The 19,148-nt window shown below is 37.9% G+C and overlaps 1 protein-coding gene across 3 annotated transcripts in view; it reads left to right on the forward strand.

Annotated features, from left to right (window-relative positions):
- GOLIM4 (golgi integral membrane protein 4) overlaps positions 1-19,148 on the forward strand; it is a 2,181,480-nt gene that overhangs the window by 1,784,846 nt on the left and 377,486 nt on the right. For all 3 annotated transcript variants that reach the window (XM_044070089.1, XM_044070090.1, XM_044070091.1), the window contains one exon: positions 16,962-17,132. In XM_044070089.1, coding sequence (XP_043926024.1) covers positions 16,962-17,132 — 171 coding nt within the window. The remainder of the gene's footprint in view (positions 1-16,961; positions 17,133-19,148) is intronic.

Raw genomic sequence — 19,148 nt, forward strand, 5'->3', positions numbered from 1 at the left:
TGGAGACTATTGGTAATGGCATAACAAGAACATGCTTAAAGCTGAGAGACAGACTATTTTTTTGTGAGGGTTAAATAAAAGAGTAGATATGTAAGGTTAAATGGAGTGGATGAATGTGTTGAGTTGTGATCTTAGGGAGCATAACCAGTTAGGATTTAAATCACTGATAATTAGTAGTTTGTGATGTTTTGTATGCTGTAGGTAGATAAAGTAATTTCACAAAGGGCAGTAGAAGAAAGAGGGTGGTATGTAGACAACAGCAATGAGCAATTTAGCACAAGCCCGAAGATTCACTTGCACTAGTAGCCATTTAAGATAATTATCAGAGGTGGAGTCATTTTTTGCTGTTAATGTGGGACTGAGATTAGCATAAATCTTGTTGAATAATGACACTTCACCTCCTTTATGAGAATTAATTATGTTGTCTGCAAAAATAACATAGTTGGAGGAACAGTGTTTTGGAATTTGAGATGAGTCCTTTAGACAAGATTCAGTAATGGCGGTTAGGTTTGTTGGATTTATCCAAGTCCAGCATTCAAGTTAGTACCTTATGGTATGAGAAAAAGGAAGCCATCTCCCCAGAAGAACTATGATTCCTCTGACTTTGAAGTAGGAACTAGCTCATGTAGGCCAGCTCTCCCCTCTGTCTTACCTTGACTCTGATTCCAAAGACAGACTGTCCTCAGCCTTACCTCCTGAGATCCTGTCCTCTGGGGCTACTTTTCACAGAATGAAGAATCCTTCAGTTGGGAGCTTGAAATGCTCTGTTAGGCCCAGATCAGGTATAGACTACTACTGCACCTGCCTGAACCTAGACCCTTGGCCATACCTCCAGTTCTTGAAGTCCTGGATAATGTTTTCCCTACTACATCCCTGCAGACAGATTTCTAATCCCCAGTCCCATAAGAAGACAGACCACTGGTACAGTGTCCATGAATCCTATAAACACCTTTATAAGAACTAGTTGACATTTCCAGGAGTGGTGTGTCTGAATTTCATAAAGGGATCTGGTGGGGCTACATCCAAGAATCCCATACCAAACAACAGGGAGAGTATAAACCTTCACTGGTTTGGTAAGAAAATCCAGATACATTGGCCATTAGGGCTCTCAACTGCATGTTTCACATGTTCAAATACAGTGAATATATCCATGAGCAAATGAGACACAAGGCAGAGGGGGGTGCAGGACAAAGCCTTAAGAAGGTTTTGAACTCTTGTAGCCAGAGTTTTCAGTTTACTAGGCACTCCATGGGGTTTGGTTATGATGCAGCAAATATATCTTGCAGTACAGCTATTACAGGGTCTGTAGTTGAAAGTCATGCCTTGATGAGGGGTTGTCTCCTTCCAGAGCATAGAAAGGTAGAACTCTTTAATGCCACATTGGATAAGGAATTTCTCTTTGGGCTCCCTGCTGAAAAAGTGTTCAAAAATCTGGGGGACATTGGGAATATCATGCAGTCTATTAAGTAAATTGTTCAGTTCCCACCATTTAGCTATGTCAGAAACTGTCCAAATAAAACCTGGCCCTTACCTCCCAACCATAGTAAAGAAAACTGCAAAAATGAAAAAGGGCAAGTTTAATAAAAAGTGGCAAACTAACTCCAGAGGTAGACCTTGAGTGGGTAAAGGGTATCACACTTAGAGCCCTAACAGGGAACAACTATGACATTTTTTGGCATCCTCCCCCCAAAAAATCATTTTTCTCCAGACAAAATAGGAGTCAGTCTATCACACTTTGCAGAACAGTGAGAATAAATTAGCCAGAACAGCTTGTCTTACATTTAGAATGATCAGGCTACAAGCTACAGTTTCAGAAACACATAGATTCCTAGGTATTTCACTAGTTCCCAGAAAAAAAACACCTCATGTTTCTACAGGTGGAAAGATCTCCTAACTCAGGGATTTATAGAAGTGATACCAGAAAAATAAAGAGGAGTGGGATCTTAATCTAGACTTTTCTTAGTCCCAAGAAAGAAGAATCTTGTAGGCCCATTCTGGATCTTAAATTCCTAATGTCAAAGTTTAAAATGGTGACTTTGCAAAAACTGCTACCTTTGAATCTTCCAGGAGGCATAGTGGTGTCCCTGGATCTGAAGGATACCTACCCCCATATCATCATAGCTCAGGGAGACGAGACAGTTCCCACAATTACAGACAGGGAGTTCTCATTATCAGTCATGTCTTTTAGATTGTCTGCTGCTCCCAGGGTCTTTACAATGCCTGGCTTCACAAACTCCCTTTTCCTGGACAAATAATATATGTATGACCTGATTCATGTTCTCTCCAGTATAGAAATGCAGACAGCCATTCTAATTACCATGGAGTATTTTCAGAGGGTAGGCTTATCTTTAAACCTCCAACAATCCCAAATGACTTTAGCCGCATGGGTTGCTTTCTTGTAAGCTGTAGTAGGCTCAGTTTAACAGTGGACCTTTCTTAACTCCAGGCTAGATCCTGTTCCTGTCCTAGTACTTCAGAAATATTGCCAGTTTCAGCAGCATATCAGCCAAGGAATTCCTCAACCTATTGGGGTACATAGGATCCAGCATTCTAATAACCCCCCCCCCCGGCTAGGCTGCACAAAAGGGCACTCCAGTGGTACCTGAGAACAGGTGGTGACAGCATCTCCACTAGTCGCAATCCACCTTGCAAAAGGAAAAAGCTTGCATGGTGGACAGAGAGTTTACAGCTGAACAAGGGAGTCCCCTTCTGAGAGCATATTGGATCCCGGGTGCTGCTAGGTGTATGTACCATTTGGGGAGCCTACTCATGAAACCTGGGACTCCAAAGCTTTTGAGAAAGCATATGTCCTAGTGGCACATGAACATAAAAATAAGTGATGGCTGTGATACTAGCCATCAGGGCCTTGAGACACAGGTGGCAGCCAGAATCCCTGATGATCAAAGCAGACAATACCACAGTCATATGCTCCGTAAACAATCAGGGTGTGACATACCCTTACTTATTCTTCAGACTAGCAGTGCATTTGTGGGAGATGACCTAGTACTTGGGGCTGACCCAAAGGTTCAGTACATTCCCAGACAGGACAACATCATGGCAGACAGATTAAGCAGACCATCTTTGGACCCACATCTGTAGATGACTCATTTGGTATCTGGTGCTTCTCACTGATTGTGGCACCCTCAACACTAGGTTGAGGAGCAGAAAAAAATGGTCCCTTCTCTGATCAGGCACTCTTCCTTTCATGTGGATGAGTCCCAGATCCTAATGTCATAGTTCCTCATGCACAACATGAGAGTGAAAGAAAAGTCCTTTCTCTGGTCTGGTGCTCCTTCAGTAAGTACTAAGAAGGAGCACCAAGTCCTAATGCCCTATGTCGTCATGCTCCCTGTGAGAGCCAAAAAAACTCAGTGTCTACTTTCCTGCACCTTCTACATGCTGGGGAAAATTAAAAAAGAAAAAAAGGTAATCCACTAATCATGCCGCCCAACATACTGTAATTCCACCTTAGCTGAGCTTGTGCTTGGAGTCCAACAAGTGAATGTTTAAAGAAGTATTTGTGGATTTGTTCCATGCGTGAAGTCTGACAAAAATAGACCTTTTTGCTTTTCCACAAAACAAACTGCACAGGAAGTTGTACTCCAAGATTTCAGAGAAGGGAGCGCAGGTGACAGATGCCTTCTCCTTTCCTTGAACAGGTCTATTTCTTTCTTTTTCCCCCTTTCTTCCCATCTCCAGGGTATTGCAATAGGTAAGGCAGGGCAGGCCAAGGATGACTTTAGTCTCACACTTGTGACCCAAGCAGTATTTTATTCCTGTCTGCTGAGCCTAGTCAAGGAGAATCCCCAAGGGCTGCCCCAGCACATAGGCCATCTGACCTAGGGCAGGAGCTGTGTCAGAGATTCCCAACCTGAGGACCTTGAGATTGACAGGTTGGATGATCTAGTGCTCATTTCCACCAGACACAAGTTTTCTGATGACATATTCTACATATTGAGGAAAGTCAGAAGGCTAAGCATCAGGAAATAATATTTAGGTAAGTGCCAACAGCTGTTGGTATTCTTTAGCTGTCTGTCATATCTTTGCTTGTCTTATGCATCTGTTGAGGAACATGCCTCAGCCATATCTGTCTGCTAATGCATCATCCTGCATTCTCTCATGTGTCTATGAAGTAGTTCCTTAAAGGGGGTTCTATTCTTCACTTAAGACACCCCCGTCCCAGAAAAGAGATGGCTCCTCCCAGAGACCTAAAATGTAACCTTGCCATCTTCTGAACCAGCTGCTTTAGCCCCCAGCAAGTGTCTAAAGTGGGAAACTGTCTCATTGGTAGCCTTGACCTCTGCTGTATGGAACTCTGAACTACAGGCTCTCATGTGTAGAGAATATGTTGTAGTTTTTCATAAGGCATGGTCACTCTATGCATTAAGACTGCCTTCATTCCCAAACTGGTGACTAAACTCTCCTCAAACCAGGCCACCCATCTGCAGCTCCTCCCTCCAAACAGCAAGGGGGAAACAGTGCCCTTGATGTGCAGAGGTAGCTCAGTTTTTACCTGGATAGAACAAAGACAGAAAGTCAATGCAGTGAATCTAGTTTTACAGCTACATAAGGGGAAACCAGGCCAGATAATAACCAACTCAGTTTAGCAAGTATCCATTTCATTTTTTCTTATTCTGCATATAGTTTAAAAGTAGGGAACTTCTTAAGATTTATGAGGAAACAAATCTTGTAAAATTTTGATTAAAATGTTGCCTTGGGCTTACTGGGGGAAGAACTGGCGTATGTTGCAGATGCGGATACAGGGACTTAAATTATGGCTTAAAATTTACTTGTCAGGTCACAGAAATGCTCATCGGAGGTGCTTAATAGCAGTGATTACAACAGTAAGGAAGTAATACTGTGTTGTGAAAGTAGTACTGATAAACAGCTGGGGGAAAAGGTTTCTAAAAGGCTGACTAGTTGTATGAAACAGCAAGGTTTCTTAGTTTTTAAAGAGTATTCCATAGTTGAGAACACAGGTTGGAGAAAACATTATCACTGACAGCTTACCCGTTAAGAGGGAAAAGGCTGCCCTTTGAAGTTTGAAACAATCTCTGATACATTCAAAAGAAGCTGGGCAAAAATGCACATAGGGTGTTGCTGTAACTTAATGATGTGTCAGCCGAGTGTAATTGCTTTGTAGAAACATACTTCATGAAAGTTTCTTCTTATGGCTCTACTTACAGTATATTTAAGATGTTATGCATTCCTTTTGGGGGATCTGTATTATAAGAACGAATGCTTCAGATGTCGAATACATCTGTATCGACACATTTTAATTGAATGGTTTTATAAGCAAAAGCTGATAAAGTTGAATTTCATATAGTTGACATATTTTGGTTGGCCAACACCATTCCCCCAGTGCCGCAGTGAATATACAATTGAAACACAGTGAAATCGTAATACACACCCTAAAGACATGCTAAAATACTTCTTATTAGTAAACTCAACCAAGTAACCTTATCTATTAATAACCTATTGTACTACCAACTTAAATAAAACCCACCCTAGTGAACCACATTTGTGAATCGCACATCAACTTTATTATACTTTCAATAGCATTGCAACAAGAAGTAGAAATTCTCCTTGAATGTACGCAGCAGTTTTATAACTGTATGTGTCGTACACATAGTAATATAATTATATAGATATGTACGTACACAAACATTTTATATTATTTAAATCAATTCCTTTTATTTACGATAAAATGAGAAACATAATGTGGGCGTATTTACCTTACTCGCTTATTTCCATCTGTTGGCCAACCATGACATTTTGAATTTAACATTTTAGATGTTTAGAGCTTTTGCTTATGAGAGCATTTGCTTAAAACCTGTTGATAAAGATGTATTCGACATTTTAAGCATTTGTTCATATAATATATAGACCCCCTTTTGGGTGATAAGTATTAGGATTGCAAAGTCTCTGGAATTTTAATGTCTCTATGCCTTAGCTGCACCAAAAGCTTAACTTGAGATCCAGTAAATTTTTTTTTTGTTTCTGTCACAAAACCTATAGTGGAGGAGGAAGTCTTTCTCACCATAAGCTTTAAACTCCGACTGGCTTACTTTGGTTAACCAGTTACATCAAATAGAATTTAACAGTGTAGTCGAGAGCTGTGAGAGCACTGCCTAAGCCACTGAGTCTGGTGGGTGTGGCTGAAGCTAATCTTTTAATTTCATGTCCCCTGACATTTGCATATCTTCCAGCTGACCATCTGCCACTTTTTTCTCCATTTACTACTAACCTTTCTGTCCTTAGTACTATCCACCAAGCCTAAGACTACCTCAGCCACAAGCAGGTAGGAAAGAGAACAGAGTTATGTGAGCACAGCCTACAACAGTGTCATGTCTGCTGTCTTGTACATGATGGACTTTTTGGAATGCCCTAACTGTGAGAATGGGTATGCTCTTCATGGCAAATCTCACCTTTCCCTTAGTCTTATTTATCTGTAGGACTAGATTTATATCTGTGGCCCTTTTGTTAGCTGGGTTGTTTGATTTTTTTCATGTGTAAGTGTTCTTGGACTGCAGGATCCCTTATAGCCCTATAAGCAAGGCAGAGGTCTCCCCTGAAAAGTCTGCAGGAAACTGAGTATAGGGATAAAGCCTCAAGCCTGTCTTCGTAGCTTAGATATTTTATGCCACCAATCTTTTTAGTTAGAAAACTCTGAGATCTTTCCAGTTGCTTGATATATTTTAAAGGGTACATCCCAAAGTGGGCATTCTTCTCAATGATGGATCTAATCAAAGCATGGTACAAAGAAGTAAGGATTTCTTTTGATCTACAATAAATACATTTTACTGTGAGCTGTGCAAGGTAAAAGGATTTCCTAACCATCATTGCAACATGATGGTCAAATGCAAGAACGTTGTCTACCCTTGTGGCCAGGTCTCTCATGATCTGTTGTTTTGAAGTGGCATGCTGTCTATGCTGCAGGTTAGAGCTAGGAGGAGCTTATGTAAAACTACAACATTGCACTTTTTTGGCACTAAACTTCAGCCCATTTTTAGTACACCAGCTAATAACAAGTGTAAGCTCATGCAAACTCCTAGTTTACAGTCATCTGTGAACTTTATTAATTAAAGATCCTTGTTTGATAAGTGGAGACCTGAGAAGTCGATACCGAACAACAGAGGTCCCGGCACAGTCACTGTGGAACCCCACTGGTTACCCTCATGCTGTGATAGGACACCCCTTCTATTCTTACTGTGTGGTCCTGTCTCTAATCCACTTGGCCGTCCATCTAATGAAATATGGATCAGTTTGGAGAACCTTCAAATTGTTTATTATATTTTCATGTGGTATGGTTGATGAGTGACTTGGCTAGGTCAGGATATGCTGTATGGACAGCTTTTCCACATTCCACACCATGAGTAACTCTCAAACATGTTTACAATATTAATTAAGCTAGATATGTCTTTGAGAAAGTGAACTGCTGGTGGTCAAATCTAATAAACTATTTGATATCACAGTTAATTTTGTCAACTTCGTTATGTTCGGTCGCTTTGCATATCAGACTTGTTAGGCTGTTAGGTCTGTAATTGCTCTGGTTTGTGGTGGGACCTCTCTTGTGGAGTGGCATCACAACAGCTGTGCACCACTCCCATGGGGCAAAGCCAGTTGCTAGGCTCAGGATGAGGTGAGTTGAGGTATGGGTCTCTCAGTGCTTAGTGCTGTTAAGTAAACAACCAGGTATGTTGTCAGGCCTTATGGATAATGCAGTCTTTGTTTTGGAGAGTACCTTTATTAAATGTTCCTTCTTGACTGGTGGATTGATTCCATCAGTGATGTGTGTTGGGAAAAGATGTCTGTGGGGTGAAGTTAGCTCTAACTTTATTATTCAGTACACCGGCAGTATGTACTGGATTTGAATAGTTATTACCATTATGAATAAACTTGGAGCAGTGTTGAGTATTGTTTCTTATTTTTATAGAATAACTAAAGAAGGATTTGTAGTTGGCTTTGGCTTTTGTAGCTAGTCAAAGTCCATGTGATGCCTTTGTTTTTCTTATGTCTTTTTTAATTTTCTTATCTAGCTGTTTGATATTTTCCTTAATTTGGGGTAATTTGTTCTACTGTGTATATTTAGGAGTTTCTTACTTTTATTGCACAGTTTATTTATGTTTGGAGACCATCACAATGGTTTTCTTTTGGACATCCACATTTGCTTAGATCTAGTTGGGACTGCCAAAATAATACCTTTGTTCAGGTGGAAGCAAAATTTTTCTGAGTAGCTTTTTGGTAGTATCATTGTTTAGGTAATGCTGTTATACTTTAATTTAGGGACTTCATCGTATAATTGTAGGAGGTTTGTACATCTGAACTTGAACTCTGTGATATTTACTTCTGGCAGTCTGGAGGTTCTAGAAATGGTTTGTGATTTTCTGAAGATATGGAGGGGGTTCTATGGCATGGTATGAACTACCTAATCTTATTTTAATCTGATCTGGATCTCATAAGTTGTAGGTGTCTGTCTTAAGGTAATATGGTCTCTGGCAAATACAGAAATGCCACCACAGTTTACATCTGGTCCAAGCAAGTGGTATGCAGAATACTTGGGTATTGAGAGTGTGCTCTCTGTGCATTAAACTAGGTTTCTGTAACAACACACACATAGTTACATGGCTGTGCTCCAAATTCAGGAGGGATTCAAGGTCTGGCAGTTTGTTGTTTAGACTTCCAGCACTAAGTAGAACCACCTCGATGTGATCCAGTGGTTGATTTGTTTTGCAAGTGAGGTTGTGTGGTTTATCAGCTGGGCCTTGCCTAAAAAGACACAACAGGGCAGAAAAAGCTTTTACTAGTGTGCAAAACCCTTGGAATGAGTGGTGCAAATCATCTTTGGTGAAACGGGAATGCTTATCAACAAGCATCTTATCCCATGCTGACATATACTAGATCCTCCTAGAATGATACCAAGAATTTTGGCAGTTGTTAATGCCCATTATGTTTTTCTTTATACATAATTTGGCATACTTTTGGTGATGGAAGGATTCCACTGAATACAAGGGTCTTTTCTGCATTTCAGACATGCATGGAGAACTCTGTCATACCTTCATATCTCTCAGGGTTTTGTGTGGCAGGTTATTAATTTCAACATGAGCCACCATCATGACATACTGATATGTGTCTGCTTTAAGGGTCTTAGGGCCCTTATGGAATTAGTAATATTGGCTTCTGAGAGACAGTTCACTTGTGAGTGTAGACTGCATGTATCTAATTATGGAGTCACTGAATTGCTAGTACATTTCTATTTGCGTTAGAAGATTGTAGAAGTGTGATTACTTTTTAATTTGCTATTTCCTGGTAGCTCTCAGCTGTTGTCACTATTTGGTGTTACAGTGTTTAGTTTACACTGGTCTTTGCGCCTTCTAGTCTGTTGGTGCTCATTGCATACTGTGTTTTGCTGTACAATTATTAGTTTCACTTGAGAAATTGTAATGCATAATTTACATGATGAAATGCAAATCTTTCAGCATAGCAAATAGCACAGAATTATAAACTAATATTAGTCAGGCATCCAAAATCACTGCTGTATTTTTCCAGTAAAAGAAAAAAAAAACTTTCAGCTATACATCCATATACTCAGCTGGGCATGTAGAAAATGCTATTAGCCATCAACAGGAAAGCAGATTTTTTCACTCTGTAAAAAAAATGATATGATAGCAATAATTCTTGTTGGAAAGATGTGAGTTACAGATAAATTTAGTCACTTTTGCCTTTGATCATTCAGACTTCTTCCTTGTTATCAGACCATACCATGTTTGAGCAAGTACCACCATTATCCACACTGATGTAATGATTCTCAACTAAATTATATGTTGTGATACTGGAAACTGTTTTATTGTCTCAGTCTCTAAATCTCTGTGTTGGGGCAGGTGATGTTGCTGAACTGGCTGATGTTTATAAAAAATTTGGTTAAGTCCACTCATAAAGTGATTTAATATTTCTAGGTATGTTCAAATTGGCAAGTGCATAATGAAACATTAAGGTACTTACTGGTTAAGCAGGATTAAAGCACCTAAGCCAAGATGTCAATAATTGAAGTATTAATATCTGGCCCTAGTTATATTTTAAAATTCTGGCTGATCAAAAACTTTCAGCTGAAACTTGGAATGCAAACAATTAGAATTGCAAATCATTTCAGTGGACTAGAAATATGATTGTCAAACCGCAGATCATTTCAGATACTTTAGCATTTTGTGAGTAGTTTATGCGGTGTTGAATTTAGGCACAGAAACAAGCAACAAGCTGAGCTTCAGGAGGCGAGGATAAGTAAGACTGGCCATTCTGCATCCTGGTTATGTGTCTTTTGTCCTTCTGAGGGAGAAAATCATTTTGCAGTCCTAAATGAGCACAGTTTCATGTCAATTACATAGTGACTGGAGCCTAATTTTGTTGAGACTTGAATTCTATATGCGTGGTTTTAGTGAAGGTACTGTACATATATTTATATACTGACACTATTGCTGGGCTGGTCTCAGTAATCGAGATTAATAAATTCAAATTAAAGCAGACTCATTTTTGCTTTGAAGCTGTTTAACTTCAGAATTTGTGTGTTTAGTAACAGCACCATGCTGGGGGTGTTTAGTCATAGCACCCCTCCAAAATATTGTCTGTTTATAATTTTCTTGTGCATATTGAGCTTTTTTACTTTGTTTTAAAAAAAAAAATCTTTATTAAATTTTTATGTATGACATAGACAGTCTTACATTTATATAAATGAAAGTAAACCGTAACAACACAATCTCAGTTGCAAACGTTATACCTTACAAACCATGCAAACATTATACATCACTTTTAATATATCCAGTCATTGGCAGTCCAACATTACTTAGTTCATTCATATCTTGCCTTCTTTTAAACCCCGTTCATTCTCTGGATGTATCGATCCCACATTTCCCATTGATTCCTATGCAACTTGCACCTACCCTTTTCCAAAGATCCCAGTTCCAGTTGTTTTATCTTTGTTACTATCTTCGTTACTTCTAATAAAGTTGGTTTAGACTTTGATTTCCATTTTCTAGTAATTGCTTTTTTGGCAGCCATCATAATTAGACTCAGCAAGGCCTGACTGTGTCTAGGCAATTCCAATTCTGTATCATAGCTCAGAAAAATCATTTTCCTAGTTGCTCTAATTTGCTCACCCAGCATCTCAGACAGTGCAGACTGCATGGAATCTTAAAAGTCCTCTAACTCATTACACTCCCAGAAAATATGTTCCCAGTTACCTCTTTCTTCCCCATCACACATTTGCTGTTACCCGAGGAAACATTCTATGGAGCCTGCTTGGTATAAAAATACCTATGTAAACACTCCCAGGCAAAAATCGTAAATCTTCTAGATTTTGTTGAATATTTGAGAGACATACATATACCCCCCTTTGTTTATTTGTGAATTGCTTATCCAATCTCTCTTCCCAAACCTTCTTAACCTCCTCCTCCTTATCATGTAATATTTCATATGCTCCACTAATTATTCCTTTCTTAATGGCTACTTCTGTTCTACCAAAAATCTACCAGTGCTGGTCTTTTGTTTAGGATCCAATCCTATATCTTTCTCTTTGCCTGTACTCTGATATAAATCCTTGATATGGAAGGCATTTTCTAACCTGCAGTCATAATAAGTTCTTGGAGTCTTCCCATTCTGTTACCTTTCCCTGTCTAGTTATTTGCTCCCAAATACATTTGTTCCTTTGCCAATTTTCTCCAATGTATTCCCAACCCCTCTTGCCTAGTGTCTGTATCTTTAATTGCAGTCATCCATATTGGCAGAATCGCCTTTCTCTATTCCCATATTGGCTTAATCTCCTTTCTCTATTCCCATATTGGCTTAGTTGTTAGAATACCTTCTGCTACTTTATGACTGTAATATTCTGTGTGATTATTGTTGTTCCCCTTAAAGGTCTGCATCCAAAATCCCAGTCTCTCCCTGTTAGTTGAGCTTCCCCCATTTCATCATCATCTTATTTCATTTTGAATTATAGTTTTCTGCTTGTGCTTGTGTTATGCCTTAACTGTGTTGCTCTGAAATACCCTGTCAACTGGGATAATCCCAATCTGCCCTGTTCTATTGGAGGAATAAGCATATCCCACTTGACTCTTGCTATCTTCCCCTCTGAGATAAAATCCTTCAGCTCGATTAATTACTGTTCACAACTTCTCTTCTAGTTGATAAAAATATGCCGACCTGCGTATAAAACTAAAGGGACTAAAAACGTTTTAAATGCTTGTATCTTACTATCGATATCCATATAACAAAGCTTCCATTTTCACAGTTTTTGTATTATCTTTTGTTTTGTCTCTTCCCACTTATCCTTAGATGCCACACTGGTATCATTTTAATCCATATTGCTAACTAAATACTTCATTTTATCATGTCCCCATAAGTATGGATATTGCTGAACCAATCCGTATGTGGGTACATAGTTTACCACTATTGCTTTTGTTTTGGCTTCATTAATTTTGTATACTGAAAAGGTTTGAAACTGTCTCCGTATGTTCCACAGCACTGTAATGTCCCTTTCTGGTTTTGTCAGGTACAAAATAATGTCATCTGCAAACATAGCCAGCTTTTCTTGACCATCATGCCAGTTATATCCTTGAATTTCTGAGTCCCTTATTTTCTTTGCCAGTGTTTCTAAATGTAATGCAAATAACAAAGGGGAGAGAGGACACTCCTAACTAGATCCTCTGTTCAAACAGAGATTATCAGAGAGGACACCACCCACTTTAATTTTCGCTTCCGATCCCTCATATATCATCCTAATCAACCTTATAATTTTATATGGAAATGCAAATGCTTCCATCGCTCTGCTCATAAAGTCCCAGCTTACTCTGTCATATGCTTTCTCTGCATCAAGACCTAATACAGTTTGATTACTTTTATATAAATGTAAATGTGCCTGTGTCATAAGTGATAATTTAGTAAAGGTGTTTAAAAATAAAAAAAGACTTGGCAACAGCAGTGGTATTTTTACATTCTGCTTCCCTCTGGATCATCACTGCTCTGTTAATGTTGTCAGATGTCTGTCTCCCCCTCCACAAAACCACATCGATCTTTATCTGTCAATTTTGGGATCACTTTTGCCATTGTTTTAGCCATTAGAAACATAAACACTTTATAATCATGATTTAATATTGAAATGGGCCTTGTATGAAGCTGGATCTGATGCATCTTTACCCTCTTTAGGTATTACGCCTACTACCGCTTTCTTCAGGGGATGTTGGTTCTTCTCTTCCTCTTAAAATACTGTTAAAAGATTGCAGATCTTTACCAGTTTTTCCCTCATAGCTTCCACTCTTCCACAGGAATGCCATCTATTCCTGGGGACTTTCCTGTAGATTGATTATATTTCACCATTTTATCTCGTCTCCTTCTATCTCAACTGTTAGTAATTGAGCTTCCCTACCTCTAACCTTGACATATTTAATTCTTCCATAAACATTTCCATTTGTACCTTTTCTTGATTTCCATATTCGTCTGCTTTATAGACAGTTTCATAGAATTTTCAAAATATTTCTAATACTTTTACAGTATCCTTGATATTTTCCTTGTTAAAGGCTCCCTAAGCTTGGTGACAGCCCTTTCTACTTTATGCTCTATAGAGTTATTATCAAAAAACAGTTGCTTAGCAGCAGTTTTTTAAAACTCATACATATAATTGAGGTAATCCCTTATTTTCTGTTTAGTATTCTGCAGTTGCTTCTCTTCTTGTTCTGTGAGATTACCCCTATGTTACAATACTTTAACATTTGTCAGTCCCTGTAAGTAATTATTGTTACTTCTTAACCGTATCTCCCATTTTTTTTTTTTTATTTCTACCCTATTTTTAAATTCCACTTTAATTTGGGTTTATATCAGAAGATCGAAGTTTCAAAACTTTGAATCTGATATGGTCGACACCATATGATTGAAGTTTTGAAACTTCAAATCTTTTAACGGAGATCTGCATACAGCGTGGAAAGGGAAGATTTCCTTTTTCTGCACTGTAGTGCTATGTTGGAGTTGGTATATTTAAGTAGCAGGGGGTGGTGGGGTGCAGGGAGGCTTGCCCCCCTGCTTAGAGTGTTTAAATGGTTTGGTGTTGTAGGTTGTTGTGTTTTATTAAATTTTTGATGTTTCAAAACTTCGATTATATGGTGTCGACCATGTAAGATTCGAAGTTTTGAAACTTCGATCATGTAATATAGACACTTTAATTTTATCCCACTCCCTAGCTATATTTTCAGAAGAAATTTCTATCTTCTCTAATATCTCCTGAATAATTTCCACTGCCCATTCCTTAAATTCCTCTCTTTTCAACAAATAGGTGGGAAAGCTGCAGTGTTGCATTTTTATTTTATTATCCTGTGTTTTTATTTTAGTTATTACTGTTGCATGATTGGAAAGTGTTATTGGGTGTGTATCAAGACCATCAGTTAAATGCACACATTCATGTGAAATGTAAATTCTATCTAGCCTAGCCCAGTTTTTGTATCTTAGGGAATTATATGTAAATTCACTCCAAACTCCTAGTGCTGAATTCACATCTTTCATGCAAAATATTTTCATAAATTTCTTTAAAAATCTACCCTTCTTTGTGATATTTCCCTTCTGGGCCCCTCAGACACATCTTTACTGTTGCAAATCAAATAACAGTCACCACCTATAATTAATATTCCTTGCTGAAAGCTAATTATTTCTCCCAGAATTTTCTTAAGTTCCACTTTAGCAGTTTTTCATGGAATATAAATACATGCCCGTGTAATCCTTCTCCCTCGCCAGTAGCACCTTAGTACTCCAAATCTGCCATTATTATCTTTTATATTTTCTTCTATTGCTATTAGAGCTGCTCTTGCAATTAGTGTACTCTTCTCTTCCTTTGCCCTATGTGTTCTTCTGAATAACCATCCTGAAAAAACTTTCTTTATCAAATTCACATGTTGAGTTCTTTCCAAGTGTGCGTCCTGGAACATAGCTGCTTGTACTCTACATGTTTTAATATAGTTCACTACTCTTTCTGTTTTGTATTTACTTGTGAGACCATTAACGTTTAAAGACATTATAGAAAGAATCATAATCTTCAGGGATTATTATTCCCATCAGTTGTATAGAACAGCTTTCTTGTTAAATGTCTGGTTTCAGCTTTTGTGTTACATGCATGCACCATTTGGCAGGTTACTCTTTTATACAATTGCTTCTTGTCATCTCCATTTGAGCCTATGTCACATCTTGCAGAATTTTTTGTTTTATTGAGAACCCTCAAACAGAAATACACACACACCTAATACCCCCTAAAATCTATTAACTTAATAACACAAAAAACTATGTACATAATAAGAATGAATGGTCTAAACTTATAGCCACACCCACAGGCTAGAGACAATCAAAAAGAAAGGTCATTCGTGCTAAGACGCATGATACAGCCTGTGTATTTAGTAAGTGCTATTTGTTTCTGTCTTATCTTTATAGCTCTCCCAGCTAAGAAAACACTTGAATGCTTTCAGTAAACATTTTCTCCAAGCCATTTCTATTTATCAGATTGTCTTCTGGTGATATGCAAATCAGGCACAAAGTGCTAAGGATACCTTGTTTACCAGAAAAAAGCCTTATAATATTCAATATTCTTTTCCACTTATATGCTTTGTAGTAAATTTGTTACTGAATAAATCCTAGGGTTAACACAGTCATTTCCCTATGCAAGCAAGAGAAAATGCACACTATTTTTTCTTTTGTCATGCTTTCTTAACCAGACCTTTCCTCCCGCCACACACACTTTGCAATGCCTACATTTCTTAAAACAGAACAAAGAAAAAGGGGGAAGAAGGAAAAAAAACAACAAGTTGTTTACTTTCTTGAGTTGTCAAATGTTCGTAGCTTAGACATGAATTTTCAAGAAAAGGAGATTGAGTATTCCTTCACATCGTGTACGGGGTTATTTGTCAGTGATTTAAGTTACAGCAGATGTTTTCTTCTAAGTTCTGTTAGAATGTTGGCACATTTATCTGTGTAGTATTAAACATGATAAAATTGTTGATTTCTAGGAAAGTAGCAAGCAAGCGTTTTGTCTAGTGGTCACTGCTATTTTTTTTACTTGAGTAGATGATGCCCCCACATATTTCATTAAAAACTGTTCAACTAAATTTAAAAACATCTGTAATCAACTTTATGTATAATTCAGAAAGGCATAATGCCCCCAATCAATCTGTGTCCAAGTACAGTCCAGAAAAAGTAAGTAAGGACTTTGTCAAATAATGGGGATAGCAGATTACAGCAAAAGTGCATAGTTGTAGTGACTGTAGTGCTCAGATATTGTTCATTATCATAAGAAAGTTTGTGTAACTGCTTAGGCAGCTCATAAATGTTCACAGTAACTCTTCGAGCTCCATGATGTTGCCTAATAAATTTGCACATTTTTCCTTAAAACATTTCTGATTTAGTAACAAGAGAATGGGAATTTGTTTACTCAAATGTAAGTTAGTGAAATGGGTCATTTCCAGGCAAGACTAATAAGTACAAACCTCTGAACCAAATAAATAATAATAATAGAAGATGTGCAAATATAGAAGAATTTGGATAGCAATTTAGGATTTATGGTTCTGAAAAAAGTTCAGAAAAAAAATTATACAGAATAAGCAAAGCAATCTGTAGCATAGGCTGAAAAAATGTAAGTTTTTGAAGCTGCATACAGTAAATCAACCTGTGTAATGAATTAATGCCAGAGACCATATTTAGTGACTTTATACAGAAAACACACATTAATGATGTATTTCTTATTCTCTTACCTTTGTAAGTGACTGATGTGAGTATTTAAAAAATGTCTCTGAGTTGAAATCTTTGTTCCTGTATTTTTAGCTCTATCTGTAATTCTTGAGAAAAGAGGTTGAGAGCTGTGAATGTACATGTAGTGGTAATGCAGACTTCGTACCTGTCCACAAGTGCCAGTAGTAAAGTAAGCATTATGTTGTGCTCTACAGAAAGCAGCTGATGAGGATGTGAATCCAGCAGATGATCCTAACAATCAAGGAGAGGACGAGTTTGAAGAAGCTGAGCAGGAAAGGGAAGAAAACCTTGCCGATGATAATGAGGAGCAGAAACCTCAGCAGCAGCGCCAGAACCAGAACCCTGAAGTTGAAGAACACCTTGTGGTGAGCATGGCCTTCTGTTCAGGCCTCAGATGGCAAGTGTGCCCCAAAAAAGTCAGTTGTGAGCAGTTAGTGATGTGTGTGTGAAATGTACTTCTGTTCATCTCAGGTTTGCATTTTTTTTTCATTTAGCAAATCTGAACTGAACAGGACTGATTTTTTTCCTTTATCAGTTATACCCCACTGTGCTTGTCATATTAACTTCATATCAACCTAGCCAGTTATGGCTACAGGAAATCATTTCTTTTTTTGTTTTTTTGCATGGAGAAGTGAAGTAACATTAATGCAGACTTATTTCACTGGGGTGAGGCACAAGATAATAATTTGCAAGCCCATTCCTTTGACTTGAGATAATCCAAAATCCATCAATTTGTTTAGTGCCATGATGAAACCAAAAAAAGTCCATGTTTCATGTTGTGTACTAGTGCCCTTAGTGTCAGAAAAGTTGTAAATTTACACCCCAGGGTGCTGCACTGGACTGGGTAGAAGTGCTGAAGTTGAGGATTATTGGGAAATGTCTAAACAAACGTAGTAAACAATTCCTGAGTTGACTTTCCCCTGTATGCAAAACACCCATACTTAAGCCTACAGAAGAATGAGACAGCTGGAAGACTAACAAAGCAGTTCTTATTTCTGTGCTTAAACAGTAGGATGACATTGTGAGTCCAAAGGTAGTACGTCATTAAAACATTTGTTGTTCAAGGTGACATTCCCCTTAACAAGTCTATGAAGTTAGTCCTACATCATGAGGGAGATTAAATAAAATTGACCTACATATACATCCATGGGAACCAAAAATACTTGATGATTTGTGTTTTATGATGTGAATCCACTGTTGTTAATTTTCATTTTATAAGCTTAGCAAATATTTTGCCTTTTACTTCTTCCCTTAACTCCTTAACAGACAGAGGTTCACTGAACTGATTAATTTTTGCATGGCCCATAGGTGTGGGTATGTCTGTATCACAGCGTGATCAGGAAAATAATTTAATGCCAGTGCTTCAATTTTAATTTCATCTGTCTTATGCTGAGGGTAAACTTGAAATTCTTTTAATTTTTGGAGTAGTACAGGTTTATCTTATTGGTTAGTCAAATAAATTAGCACATTATCAGCATAAAGTGCTAGTTCAGTCTCATTGCCTGCCCAATTATAACCTTGAATCTGAGAAGCTCTTATTAACAAGGCCAGAAATACCTAGGCCCTTCAGTAGACCATGCTCTTATCATACCTACCTTATACTGAGCTCCAGTCCAAGAAAATACTCACTCAGCTGAAAGTAGCTTGTAAAACCTCACATCTCCTAACTATAAAAGGAAGGTCACCCATTAAAGTCAGTGTGCCATTGCCTAAATTTCAATACTCCCACATTGTCATAACTTAATATTCCTTGCAAAATGTGCATATCCTCCAAAAGACTGAAATATAATACTTCATTTCTTTGATTTCAGCTCTTCAAAAGAGCATTGTTGCATTACCTTCCTACTTATCATACCTTTGACCTTGCCACCTACTACTCTCTGTCAACCCCTCCTCTTTCTACGCATTATTTCCTATCTATACCTACTGTCACTTCCCTTAAGTCAGTACCCTTCCTATCCAATCTATCATTTACACATATTTCTTCCTACCAGCTATTTTATAATGTATTTATATCCCATTCTTCTCTGAAGTATTTCAGGTCTAACTCTTTTTTCAACAGCTTTTTTAATAGAAAAGTGCATGTATACTATGTATGATTGCATTTAATCTAACTGTATATCAACTGTCTAATGTAATATTTTACTGTTTACTTGGGGCTTTTCCCCCAGGCCTCTGCTGATAAAGGACATGTGTCCAGTCAGACTTTCCTGGTTAACAAATGTAAAATAAATAATACAGGCAATTACCTGCTTGTTAGACCACTGTGCAAGCTAGCTATTGTTGAAAAATCCTTCTGTAAACATATCTGAATTGCTGATATTGCTTTCAACCCAGAGCTGTACTTTTTCATAGGCAGTACTGCATGCTTTCCTAGGTAT

The sequence above is a fragment of the Protopterus annectens genome, chromosome 4.part1, assembly GCF_019279795.1.
Source record: "Protopterus annectens isolate FY-2018-M chromosome 4.part1, PAN1.0, whole genome shotgun sequence".
Classification (NCBI taxonomy): Eukaryota; Metazoa; Chordata; order Ceratodontiformes; family Protopteridae; genus Protopterus; species Protopterus annectens.